At 40.5% G+C, this 14,323-nt stretch overlaps 1 protein-coding gene across 4 annotated transcripts in view; it reads left to right on the plus strand.

Moving 5' to 3' along the window:
• The window catches only part of sick (sickie), a 192,917-nt gene that overhangs the window by 84,432 nt on the left and 94,162 nt on the right, over positions 1 to 14,323 (plus strand). For all 4 annotated transcript variants that reach the window (XM_033328162.2, XM_033328160.2, XM_033328161.2 and 1 more), the window contains one exon: positions 7,411 to 7,574. In XM_033328162.2, the coding sequence (XP_033184053.2) occupies positions 7,411 to 7,574 (164 nt within the window). The remainder of the gene's footprint in view (positions 1 to 7,410; positions 7,575 to 14,323) is intronic.

Below are 14,323 nucleotides of genomic sequence, written 5' to 3' on the forward strand. Positions count from 1 at the left end.
TTTGTATACGGTTTATCGTTTCTATACGGTTGAAAAATCATCCGCCTAAAGATCGTGGCAACTTCCAACGAGGTTTTCTGTGTGGGGCTTTCACTGTCGTTGCAAACTGGTCCTCAAAAGAACTGGTTAAGCGTGCAATTACCCCTAATATCGTGTATAAATTACCAGATTCATTCACGCGAACTATTCAGTCGCGTTAAATCTACTAAATCCGAATTGAGCTTATTTACAATATACATTTATGTCGGTTCCTAAAATGCGAAAATCTCGAATAGCATAGAAATGGCTGCCGATATACGAACATGAAAATATAACCAGAAATCCTGTTCGACACGATACCTTAATTATTAGAAAAACTTCGCTAAATGCAGTTCAGGTTTCACGCGAACCGGTTGAATCTGTAATTAACAAGTGTTATTTATGTTCTAATTTTGCAAAAAAAAAAGAAGAGAAAAAGGAATCAAATATGAGAAACACAAGATGAATTAAAGCATACAAGCAATGGATCGATCTTTTATTTTTCATAAAATATTTATATTCGGAAACGTACGCTACCGACCTTCCATACGATCGTCGATTCTTCGCAATTTTCAGATTCCTTAAAATTAAATCCGTTAAAAGATCCAACTTCTGTTCGTTCTTATTCTTCTTCTTCTTCTCTACTTACGCGATTAACACGTACATCTGCTCGTTCTCTTATTTTCGATGAACCACGTCAACTATCGCGTCGCGTTTTTCGTATCGCATTAAGAGTCTGCTTATGACAAACCTCCAACGAGATACGAATTCCATCCACGATTTTGTACAGGGAAATATGAAAGTCGGCGGCGCGGTTGAGAAGAGGGGCAAAGTACAAAACGAGGAAGGAAGACGCGGTGGAAAGTATGGCAATTAGTAGAATCAGTCCGTGACATCGGTTGACCTCTGGCTACGGTTATCTGCGCTAGGTGCAGAACTATCCACGTAAATGGCGCGCCATAGTCCGATATAGTTAAGCACATAGGAGAGGAGAGTTTCTAACGGCACTTTTGCCTAAGCGCAGAACACCGGGGTTAGGTTGGACTCTCGGGCAGATAAAAGCTGCGCCAGATGCCTATCGACGCCACGCGGCACCCGGCGACATTCCTTCTAATTGCTTCGAAACTAGCGGGCTCGATCCGCGCCGATTTTTCGAATTCACCGACCAATTAGATCTGGCCACGAAGACACGATCGGGCTTCGAGGTGGGGTACCTGCGTCGTTCGCGCTTTCACGAACTCACCTCGCAGCTACGCCTCTCCAGTCTCCAGACTACTCGTCTCGTTCAGGTAAAACCGTAATTTTACGCGCTGCTCCACCGTCCAACTCTGTTATTTATCGCCGTTAACTCGTTAACGATCTCGATTTTTTATGGGCGATCGACGTTACGTATGCCGCGCCACGAGAGCACTGAAAACAGCTCGCTGGCGAAGGCAGTATTCTTCGCGATTTTTCCCCGCCGACAAACACAGCTCCGAGGTGAAGTATTTTTCGTTTGAATAGGAAATTTAGAAGCTCGCTTTTTAAGCAGCTATTATCTACCGTGGTATTACGTGTTTCGTAAGAGATATTAGATCTAGTCGATATATTATCGCTGTGGAAAATCTCTATGGATAGTCGGAGATGTCGAGTATCGTTGGAAGGGAGAAATTCCAGCGGTTAAACGTTTAATCGTATAAATAAACGAATTATGGGTTACTAGCGTGAAAGGCATAAGACACTCCATTTTAAATATAAACTCGGAGTTTATCGGGACGATGTGAAAATATTCGTCTTAACGATACGTTCTAATTAATCAAATTGAGTTGCACGTGTAGTTTGTAAACGTATCGTGCATGCGTTTCGTCATACGCGTATCGCGTAACATATGTACGTCGCTTCGATACTTGTGCATGGTATCGGAGATAAGAATCTCGTTATATTTTCCAAGAATCCTATCACTTTTCGGAAGTGCGTGCTTGACGCTTGAAGTAGCAGGGATGAGAAATCGGATATCGATCCTCGAGGGTCTCCCATCGGATATGGAAGCCAGAAGCTTGAGTAATTAACGGAACCCCATTCCCCTTTGCCCGTAGCTACGTATACGGGTGCATACGTATCTACATGCCTGTGTCTGCATTAATTGTCTCCGCGACGTGTCAATATCGCGCGACTGCACGAAACACAAGCAGCGTTTGTGTGCGTGCCCGTTCACGCGAGTTGCATATGAAATTCTTGAAACGTGATCGACCAGTCGCGTTAACAACTTGTAGAACTAAAGGAGCAGCGTATCGAGTCGATAACAAGTTTGCTAATTAATAGATTTTATTTCGGCATGTGACGACTCATCGCCGTTGTATCGTGTGTCACGTGACGAGGCGAGTTGAGCGTGAAATCGCGGTAAATAGAATAGCTGTAAGTTTGATGACAAATTTTTTCAGCACGTTTTTAAATTTACGGATCAGAAATAGGTGTATTATTTATAAATAGACTACGGGATTTTATGGAAATCCACATTTTTACGAATATAACCGAGAAGATGAAACCTGGTTAGGAAATTCTTTTTCTCGCTAAATATCTATAGAGACTACTATACTCTGGATATCTTACACCATTTTGCAAATTATTTGTATTCTGCGTATTTTTCCACTTTCAAATTTCTCACGACAATGTACGGTCTATTCGTAACCGCACAAGCATTAATCTTTCAACTGATATTCACTACGACGTTTTCTTTTATCCGGAGTAGCGATCCACCTTTCAAGTTAAGAACTCTTTTCCTATCGTTCTATGTATTATACGTCTGAATAGAAATGTCAATTAGCGAGCGATTAATGTCGTAGATAGTCGCAATCGAGCTTCCAATCAAGTGTCTATAGTTGTCGTATTTGACCGTCGAACTCTGTTTAAGCCGCTTAGAGCTTTCAAATACCGTTCTATCTCGTTAGGTTCGCGACACTTGTCGATATCCGCGTAAGGATGTACTTCGCTAAGCGCAAGCTTAGAAGTTTTACGCCCTTGGTGCCTGATCCTTGATGCTCCGAGCTTCATAGTATTTTCGATGACGTACCACCATTCGAAGAAACGTCGTTTGCTTACAAACGACGGACAAAGACATCGTAAAGATGATGTTTACAGCCGAGGCACGTCATATCTTGCCATATTAATATGTCGGCCGGTTGCAGACAAGTCGGCAGAAATTGCAAAACGTGAGAGCAATGGCGCTGCCGTTCGCAACACCAGCCGGGGACATTAATTCCTGATATTACCCTCGTAAATATTCGCGAAACGCTCTATCCCGGCCTTCTTCGTAAGATTGAAACGCTTTTTTCTTTCGTTTGACGCGAATCCAGCGTCCCTACCATCGCAGGCCCAGCTCGCGGAAAGGATTTCAATTTTTTTTGATCAGTCGACCTTCTACCGCCGATATATCACGCTACAAATCTCACACGCTGTTGCGCCCAACGAATCTACGGCAGAGAAAAACCCGTAAATCTCGATGGGCCGCCGCGTCGTTTCTCTTTCACAGAATACGAATGATTTGAAAACCATTCTTCCGTCGATATTTGCTCGGGCTCGTGATGTATCGGCCGACTACTGAATTCATAGAATATCTCGTTTGGATAGATATCAGCGATATCGATACAGCGATGTATTACGGCGAAACAAAAAATGCGGACACCGAAGACCCGTGAAACGTTAACGCCGACTACTTGACCAATTTTACATTTTTTATCTGTGGCATCGGAATATTTTCGCTTTCGCGTAAAACAGGTTACGAATTATTTTTTAGCTAGTTTCTTACGCTATCTATGCTGATTGCTTTAATGCTAATCGTCAAAACTACCGTCGTAGTTATAAGTACGTTACAGCTAGTATTCGTCTATTGGGTTGGCAACTAAGCGATTGCGGATTTTATCATTAGATGGTAATGAATACATCCGGTGTTGAGCCGAATAAATATCCATATAGATAGGAAAGTGTGGTAGTAAAAGTTGACGATGTATTATGTCTGACCAATGTCCGGATCTACTGCGATGTCGAACTTACCGATTAAATAGTAATTACGATACTGTAGAGAGACTTGAAAAATTTAATCTACATAATATATAATTAAGCATATATATATACGTTATAAACACTATGGAAGACAAATTTTCTTTAAGAAATTTGTCGGCGTATGGAAGATGTAATTATTATTTCCTTGTGTAGAGGTGAACTCCATTAAGTTAAATATAGGAGTAAGTATTTTAAACACTGTCGAGAAATGGTAGCCTTGTGTCTTATCTTTTCCGAACATGCCGTGAAAGGAGAAAAGTGTATTGCGTACAGGCAGATGAAAATAAAAGATAAAAATTATATAGTTTGAAACGAAGTACGCGTGTGGTAGTCGTATTTACTCGTTTTCCTGCCATTTCATTTGTTCGTGTTTTCTCGTGTTAACTAAATAGAAACTGAATAGAAGTATTTAATTTAATATTGAAAGCTAAATCAACGATCCACGGTGCTCGTATTTATATCTACGTTATCTCAGCGCAGTTTCGAACGTGTGGGTAGATGATTCGTTTTTAAGGAGAATAACCGGTTCTCTATGGATTCTTACGAGCAATATCGTCCAGTCGACACGACTCTCGTATCCTCGTATATCCTGAGGGAACGTTCGGGATGTATCTCGCTTATCAGTACAAAACAGTTCCAATAAACATCTGGCCATCCTTTATGCATTATAATACGGGCATAACCATGTCATTTGAAATTTTTAATCTAGTCGTAAAAGGAGGTCGGCGATTAACGCGTCTTGTTGGGACAGTTTATCCTGAGGCTTGAAAATAATCGCAGCTTACGTATATCCTGTAAAATAGAGGCTTAACAACGCGTTCATACGCATATCATGTATATTAATCAATGCTTGTCCGAGTAGCGTGAGCTGAAATAGATATTTCGTTAAAAAGATGAACGCATCAAGGGCTGGTTTCTGAAACAGCACGTCTACGATACCGTAAAAATTATTCGAGAATTAATTATCATCGTCGTTCAGCAAGATTATAAATTACAATTTTAATCTGTGAAATACTGTCCTTTGTTAGCTGGTATGCTACGCTACTCGCTGGACGTTTGCAAAATTTTATACGCACGCAGGTGCGGTATTTCCGCAATAGAATAAATTTCAATTGATTTTAATTTTAATTTAACAAATATCTACGTCTATGTTCGTCAAATTAAGTTTCCCCTCGAGAGAGAGAGAGAGAGAGAGAGAGCAGATAGATTCCACGTATTCGCTGACATCTCAATGAAAACATCCCAAAACGAGAACAAACGAATTCTTTTAGTCCTGGTTTCCAGGAAAGCGGCGCTTTTATTGGTTGATTCATCAACAAAGGGGATAAGAAATCTGGCTGAATAATGGCGCGTGTAGGAGAATTGGGAAAAAGCCGGGGCTTCTTTGAGTACCTACGAGCCGACGTCATCGTTTTAACCAAATATTTACCGTTCACTGATGACGCGACCACGACCGATGCACCCAGTGTTGTTAACTTGCTGCAGACAAACCATACATTTTACGTTTCCACGAGTTACTTCTCAGTTAGTTTCGCGAACGCTGTGTGTCTCATGGGTTTTGCCTCCGGTGTCTTCCCTTTCCTTTTCTTCGACGTTTTCCTCTTATTTTATTCCCACGGAAGCATCTATTCTTCGTTGCGTTCTTTCACTCGATAAATAATTTCTAACCCACTTGCAAACGTATTTCTGTCCTGTTAAATACGCAGTATATACGCTGCTGCGTATAACAACTAACGAGAACATTGGAGCATAGTATTCGTTAAGTATTCGTTAGTACCCTATGAAAATTCCGATATATTCCTTTGAAATGCAGATGTTAATTGTTCTCGCGATAAAAGCCACAAAATTATGCGTGACGAACTAACAGGGCGGATGTGGCGGCATTTGAAGAGGTGAAAATGATTTTTTCCGCATTACTATTCGAGATACCTCGCTTATTAAAATTTGTATCACCCTCTCGTCACCGGGTTGCTGATTCAAAGAAGTTCTGCAGACCGATTTCACGGCACCCTACACCAGAACGAAAAGGAAAGTACGACGATGCTTCGAGGAGAAAAAAGTATTCCGTCGAAGGGAACGCCGTGTGCTACGAACGCGAAACGACCACCAACGAGACTCTCCCTCTTCGTGTTTTCGTTTACCAGCGTTTTCTTTGGGCCACGTTAACGCCCTCGTCGAGTTTCCTTCTTTTTTCCCCCTGGCTTCGCTCTCTTTCTTCTCCCTCTTGTTGCTCCTCCGTCTCTTTCTTTCGTTAGTCTTGCTTTTTCCCACTCGAGAGCATATGATTTCGGTATGCGATCCGGTTGCACGTTTATACCAAAGCTACACCGATGAAGAATTTCCGTCGGCGTTCCAACGAGCTCTGCTCTAATCGTTCGGCCTGATTTTCCGTTCACGCGGCGCACGTGCCGTGTCTGAACACATGCGAGTATTATTCCCTTGCTAGCCAAGTGACGCGATGCGGTCGAGATTACCTCGGTGAGCAGAGAGAGAGAGTAATTAAGTGGCATAATTACCGGATGGTTATCTGTACTTCCGTTTCGACGAGTCGACGCGACGGCGTGAAATTTCATCGTCGCGTTACGCGTCGCTGCCGTAATGCTTTGCAGCTTTTGATGCGATTCGTCGGCCTGCTTGAAAAGCTTAAGTACAGCCTCTGGCCTTTGGAAAACAAACAGTTCTCGGAAAGGCAGTTTCGACCAGATCCGTGGAACAATAATTGCACGGTCAACAGTCGTGACCGTGAACGTGATGAAGCATCGTCGGTAGTCGCTTGCCTATCGTCAACTATCGTCATGGAAGCTGCTCCATAATCGTCAAAAGATACAAAACAGCCAAAAATAGGAGACAATCTCTTTAGCGCAGAAGGATGTAATTTGTAGAGTATGGTGAGAGAAGATCACCAATGCTTTAAGTACTAATTTTTATAATTATGAGAACCACGAGAACGAATCTGGTCTGATATTAAACACTTATGTTGAATAACTGAATCTCCACCCATTTGACGTTGAAAAATTTGAAGGTTTTGTAATTTCTGATGTAATTTTATCCCGAGAATCTTCCGAGTTAAATGCTCCTTAATCTTTTAAATTTCTTTCGGAGATACATCAATAATAATCGTAGCGACGCGCAAGCGTAAGTAATTTCGCGACGTGGTGCGTTTTTCATTTCGATGCAAATCAAATACAAGAACGGAGTTAGGTATATGATGAAAGAAGGAATGTTTAGGAAACTAGCTACTTACAAAGTAACAGGTAGATACGACCATCGTTTGGGACCAGAAACGATTTCAGTCTGAATAACAGTAACGACCCCATTGGGACGATGCTTTCTAAATTGATCTCTTTGTTCCAGATTGCCGTCTCCGTACAATAAGCAGTCGGCAGTGGGTGGTGCAGGTGGCGGACCCGGCGCTGGAACGACGAGTATACCCTTACCTGCCACCGTAGCCGCCACCAGGAGATGTCCTCCAGACAAGGTTAGGCCCGCACCAACGCCGACGCATCAATCACAACTTGGTAAGTTCCCTTGTTTCAAGCGGAAACTTCGCTAAGTATCGATTGGCTGTACTTGCAACAGCCTCGACGCGTTTAATTTTCCAAAGATGTCCGTGCATCAAGATTATTGAGCTTTACGATTACTTTAATTAATTACGAGGATAGGTAACATTTTGCTAGTAGAGAGTTTTTTAGTTAATTAACTTGAATTGGTTAGTTTAACGTCGATATATACTTTGCTCGACAAACTTTGATTTGTACTACGTTAGATGGTAATATGTTGACGTAACTAATATATTAAATTACGAAGTTTCGGGTGCACTTAAGACAACTTAAGCGATATTTATGGCCACCTTGGGATAGTAGTCGCATACGTTACAGCTTCGTGATATAATAATAAAATATCATTTAAAATACGGACGACGAACTAATAGGGGAATTAAAAAAGAATTTGATACTTTGCACGAATGTTGTTCATATTTTTCAGTCTTCGAATCGCCGTGCTTCCCGTGCGAGATAAATATTTAACAAATAAGATAGAGAAATAAAATAGAGGATTAAACTAAGGAGAAATTTGACATCTATCGATGTATTGAGAAGAATTATATGCATAAAAAAAATATAGTATTCGCAATAAAGCTACAATATATTAGAAGTTGCTTCTGAGGATAGAGTAGTGTCCTTTCAATGCGAAGGATTAGCAGAAAACAACTGTCTGGTCTGTATCCTCTTCGCTTTATTTCAAATATTTTCTAACGCTAATAAGAAGAGAAATTTTATAGTATTCTAATAAAAGTAAAGACATTATCCTACATAAAAGAATGTAAGATAATGCGAACGTTATCAAGAGTATTCGAAGTAACAAGCAGGGGAGAAAGAAAAAGTGAAAAGTCAAGATTAGATTATGCAAAAGAAACGACATTGTTTTTTCCAAGTCCCCCTCTACTTATGGCGCGAATTGCTTTTTATGGAAAGTCATTAGCGACCGAATATCCTGAACAGTTATCGCAAAGTAACATCCTGCCATGATCTTTTAGTGCCTGCAGTTTATCTGTTTCTGGCATTCCCTTTTATTTTCTCGACGCGACTGTCAGTTTTCCCCTCGCGATACTTCACGTTTCTCCTTTGTTGCTTCTCTCGCGATTGATGTGTCTAGCTTTCCACGTATTTGTTCGCGTCGAATTTTTCACCAACGCGTTTTCGGCATATTTGTTTACGAGAAAGATATTTTATTTTAACGTTATAAAAGAAAATTCTTTATAGATTGAGTGAAGATACAAGAGATGTTTTTTTAATATAGAAAGTATAATCATTTTCATTACATTAGCTCCATCACAATCATCTATCTAATTAAAGTTGATTAATATAAGTTTCCTGAAACTTTCTCAAAAAGCAAAGTCAAATCGTATTATTTCTACATATAGTCTACCTAATCGAGAAGTAATTTACTCATCTTCTTTCTTTAAAAATATACGTCCTTTATCGCAAATCTCAAATTCCTGTATCTATTCATTCTTTAAAACACTTTTTACGACATTCTTCGAAATGCATACATTACCGATAAGCGAGCGAATCTATTACTCGATCCAATGTATTACAAATCGGTAGTTCTATCGTTCGATTTTTTAATTAAAATTAAAATTTCATCGAGTCCCATAATTTCTACCTATACCGTTTATTAAACGCGCTTCAAATGAACGAATTTCTTAAGATCTCGAGGTAACACGTGGAATTTATTCTTAAAGACACGAAGATTCGTGGAGGGTGGCAAGCGGCACAGTAGATTCGGTACCGTGTTAAGGACACCCCATTAGCCATTAGTCCTGTGAATGGCTTTTAGCAACCCTTTGCGCATTTCTGGCTGCCACGAGAGATCTGGACCACCATGGAAACTGGCTTCCATGGGGTACGCGACCCTGTGTCCCTTTTAAATATATGAGCTCTCTTGTACGAACGTCGACTTCTCTCTCTCTCTCTCTCTTTCCTTTTCACCCCCATACACTCATACACATTTCCCTCTGTTGTACATACACATACGGTATTGCCCCCTCTATCGTGGTTACATGCACGCATATCAGTCGTTCTATTTCGTGCAAGTGTAGCTAACCGTGTTGAACAAAAGTGCGCCGTATCTGCACCAGTTTCTAACTGTGTTAGTATTTGTTGTAGCATGTGTATGCGTGTATATACCTCGGTCACCCTATTTCGTACGCTCGTGGCTCGAATAGCGTGTTCTCATCGTACTAACACGTATACATACACATCGCGAAACTCCGTTAGGTCCAGTCGACAAGTACGACTGATAGCGAGTACGCGTGTGTACGCGCTTGCACACGTACGTATTATGGCGGGTAACTTGTATAGACGATGATATTACCTACATCTATGGTGGCCGAGAGGAGGTAGGTAGCCCGCTACGAGATGGGGTGGCACCCCATAGTTTATACTTTACTCTCAACTCCCACGTTTCCAGGGCGGCCACGGGCAGATGTGCACGCCGATTTACAGTGGTCCTCAACCTACGGGAATAGTCACCCTGTTTAGCGCGAAAAATGACACGACTGGTGCACGTCTTCTATAATATGCGAAATATTACTCTGCGAAACGAGAGACTCGATTCGTTAGATAGAAATCATCGTGGTCTTAAGATTAGAAAGGACCGAATTTGAATAGATTCTAATTCTTTTAAATCCAACAATGATAGCAAAATATTTTCAACGATTAAATATTTAAATTATACAAAGGAAGGGAGAGAAAGACGTTTTAATGATGCACGAGTAATAATTTCGCTTGATACGATACGTAGAAGAATATGTTATTCGTACGAGCGTAAATATATTCATCGTAATGGCCAAACGAGAAATAAATTTCTTCCACGAGGTAGAATTAATTTGCTTCTCGAGCGAGGCACAAATTTATGAAAATGACTACAGTCGACTACAATGGTCCTGACACCTGGATTAAACCTGTCAATTATTAACTTGTTCTGCGTTTAGTTTGCATAACATCTTATCTCGTTACACAATGCTCTGTAGTCGACAAATGCGTTTATGAATAAAACATATTCCGCTTAATGTACAATGCAAATTGATACAAAGAAATTTACCTCTTCGACAGAAATCGAATCACGTCCGTCGCACAATGGAAAACAAATTTCGAATACAAAACGTTTTCTAAACGCGAATTGCTTTCTTCGTGGATATATAAGTTTGCTTACCCCAGTTGTTTACACGGTTGAGGATCGCTGGTAAGTTTGAAGGGGATGCAGTTCTCTCATATATATCGTGGCTGTATCAAAGCCAGCGTGTTGCGAGCGGCTGGATACAGAATGTCTTTCGGTTCGAAATAGACTTCCACGTCCTATAACGTGTTCATAATATATGTACGAGCACGCATAAGCGTGCGTACGTGCGTAGACAAGACGTGCCGTCGTTCGTGGTTTACGATATTATTTTAGGAGCCCTTCGTCGCTTTTATTCTTTCCTTTCCATCGTTCATCCAGCAAGCGGTAGAGTAGACGGTCTAGGCGACAGGCTCTACACGTCTAGGTCATGGTTTTGATTTATGCTGTTTTAGATGGGTTCTAGAGCGTTCTCCCTTGATAAGACAATTTCTGGAATGTAGGAGATGTATCGCTTACGTACAGGAAGAGTAGATTTCCTAGAGAGATTTTAGATTTAGGGTTTGTGTTTTCTTTCGACGATGTATCGTGCTGTTTTCACCGTTATCGTTGTTTGCCTTAGATTACGGTTAGGTTGCTTAATTGCGGTATATCTAGCTTTAATTTGTCTCGTTTCGTTTCATTTCTACCAATCACGAAACAGGAATTGTTAATTCCCTCTTCCTCGTTGATGGAAATGTTAATTGTGGTGTTTCTATCTGATCGTGAGTATACCGAGAAATTACATGGTCAGGAATATTTTACGCGACGCATGAATTAAACCTAAATAAGTATGTGTAGAGTAGATGTATAATAAAAACTTATGGCCCTTGAAACTCTGTTAGTTCATTCAACGGGCGGAACAGTAAAAATCGGTTGCCAAGAGAAGTTCTCCAACGAAGAAAATGGTAGATACGCTTTGTCAAGTGCTATTCAGCTGGCAACCGGAGAGAGTTAATAAAAACATTTCGATAACTTTCAACAACACACTTCCATCGGTTTGAAGCTGCTCGAATTGACGGTCAGATTGCATATTCTTGTATTGCTCTCACTACTATTCCATGTATACAAAAACGGAATACGTTTCTGCTGAAAAGAGTATTCAAATAACAAGATAGACATTGGAATATTCAAAAAGTAGTACTTATATATCAACAGAAATGTTTTACGTTTCACAATTTTTTATCCAATACGTAATTATTGTAATCTTTAATAGACCCTTCTTAAAAAAAAAAAAAAAAAATATCGATTCAACGAATATGGAGGAATTTGTAGGCGAATGAATACTTTTATTTGATATTTGAATGTGATTGCAAATCGATTCAGTGGCGCGAACAGTCCGCTTGAATTAGAACCGAATTATCCTGCACGGCCCCTTCGGGAAATCTTTCCCCAGAAATCATCGTTTTCATAAAGCGGACGTTCGGCGGCGCAGTCGCGTGCAGTGACAGCTTAACTCCCGCCACCCCGAAAGCTCGATAAATTTTATGGCTGTTCTGTATCCGACTACTGGAACCCCACCAACATCTTTTGTAACTCTCGTCTATCTCTCCGAGCCGAGGGTACAAAGTTGCAGCTGCTACTCCCTTTTCGTACGAAAAAAGTACTCTCGATTTTTGTTGTTTTGGCTAAAATAATTTAGCACCCCTCAGGAATAAGCAACATAAAAGATATTAAAATACCGTGTCGTAACTTTCTCGTTAGTCGTTCGTTGCTTTGCTGGTGTTACAGAGTTCTATTATAAAGATATGAAAATTATTGAAATCGATGGCTTTTAATTAAATAGTGAATTTTCACTGTCAACGTTAAAACCCATGAACATTTTTAATTCCGAGATCAGCATATTTATGTAAATAATTCTGCTACTTCAAACTTGACGTACGCTTCATGAACCTGCTGATATAATGCTTTATTGGCGGAAACTTACATCATAAATGAGCTTATGTACGTATATTCAGCCACATGTGTATACGCTTATGGGTACATAAGATTACTTGCTTGGAAGCACATGTACATATGTATCAAATTCGTGCGCAGTGTGGTATTTACTTCAATTAGCGAAGGTATTACGAAGGATTACCAGAGGTCCAGAAATGAAATGCTATCGCACAGGCAAGCTTATTGATCAAGCTTACTTTGAATCCCCTAAGAAATCTACTATAAACAGAATCTACACTGAAGTAAGAAGAGCAAATGTTTTCTCGCCGAAACGAAGTAAATTAAATCAGCTTAAAGTCATCTAATTTATCTTATTCCCACGTAAAATGTGTACATCGAACGAAAAAAAGAGTCAAGGGCATTGCACGTTTTTCCGGCATGATGTGATCTCATCTTGCGACAGCTAATTCCTCAGGAATTCGATAAGGATGCTCAGGCGGAAAAGAAAAAAAAAGCGAAAGCATCTGCATTTGTCAACAGCTGGAGCACTCGAATAATTGTAGTACTATCATTAAACAGCGTTGCTTAACGCGAACAGGAAGTGCCTATCCGCTATAAAAGGATCAGATCGAATAGGTTTCGAGGTTCTCATCGTTTTATCCTTTGATTTAATTTTTTATACGAACTTTTTGATAAGAAGAATCAAGAGAAGAAGCACGATGAATACAATGGGTGATATGCATAATATTGTAGTGCCACGTTCGAATGAATAAAACTAGATGAAAATAAACGTGCGAAAATCAAACAGACTGAACAAGAGCATGCATGCTCGTAGATATTTGTTTCAATTACAGTGGAATTACATAGAGTAAATCGTTTTTGCCGGCAAACGAATCCCTCGTTGGGTACGAGCTTAGCATAAGCCTTGTAATCCTGTAGGAATCTCCCAAAGAGACATCTTGGACCGCGACAGAGAACGAAGTGAAAAAAGAAAAACGGTCTCGTGTTCGTCAGTGTCGATATCGGCTGTCTCTTTCGTATCGTCTTTTGCTAGACAGAGAGGAACATAGAGACGAAGGGATATAGAGAGGGTTCAAAACGAAGAAGGATACGATGAGGGACGGTACGCGAAGGAAGAGAAAGGAAACGGGAGAGAGGCACCGAGAAAGACAACGAGAGAAAATTGAAGTCGCGAAGCACACGTAAGACCTGCACCCGGTCTTTAACCCCGAAGCACCCGAGAAATCAGTGGCTCTCACAACATTTAAAGGGATCTCGATCCACTTGCCGTGAAATTTGTCAAGATGGTTTGACACGGGATGGTTTATGGAACGAAATTCTGTTTCATTCCCACTGATCTTGAGAGATATTTGATAAAAATATTAGCTGAAAACATTCCCCTTTTGAATCGCGATTTAATAGTACAATTTTACTGGATAATTATATCACCCTCGTTTCTACCCACCAGACGATTTTTTCATTCTAGTAAATCACTCTAACGACGTATACTGCAGTCAGAAGATTGCTTGTTCGCGTAGAGGTCTGTTTGCTCTTTCCTTCTTTCTCAGTTTCATTTTTTATTGCCTTGCCGCTCTTGGCGCTGCACGCTAAATTGCGTACCCCGTTAGAGGCAATACGCGAGTGCACTTGGAGAGAGGGAAATATTTGTCATATGGCTCACTTTGCGCTAGTAAACGTCGTTTACGTAGAGAACCACTGACTAGATGCTCTA

Source organism: Bombus vancouverensis, chromosome 3 (assembly GCF_051014615.1).
Source record: "Bombus vancouverensis nearcticus chromosome 3, iyBomVanc1_principal, whole genome shotgun sequence".
In the NCBI taxonomy this organism is placed as follows: domain Eukaryota; kingdom Metazoa; phylum Arthropoda; class Insecta; order Hymenoptera; family Apidae; genus Bombus; species Bombus vancouverensis.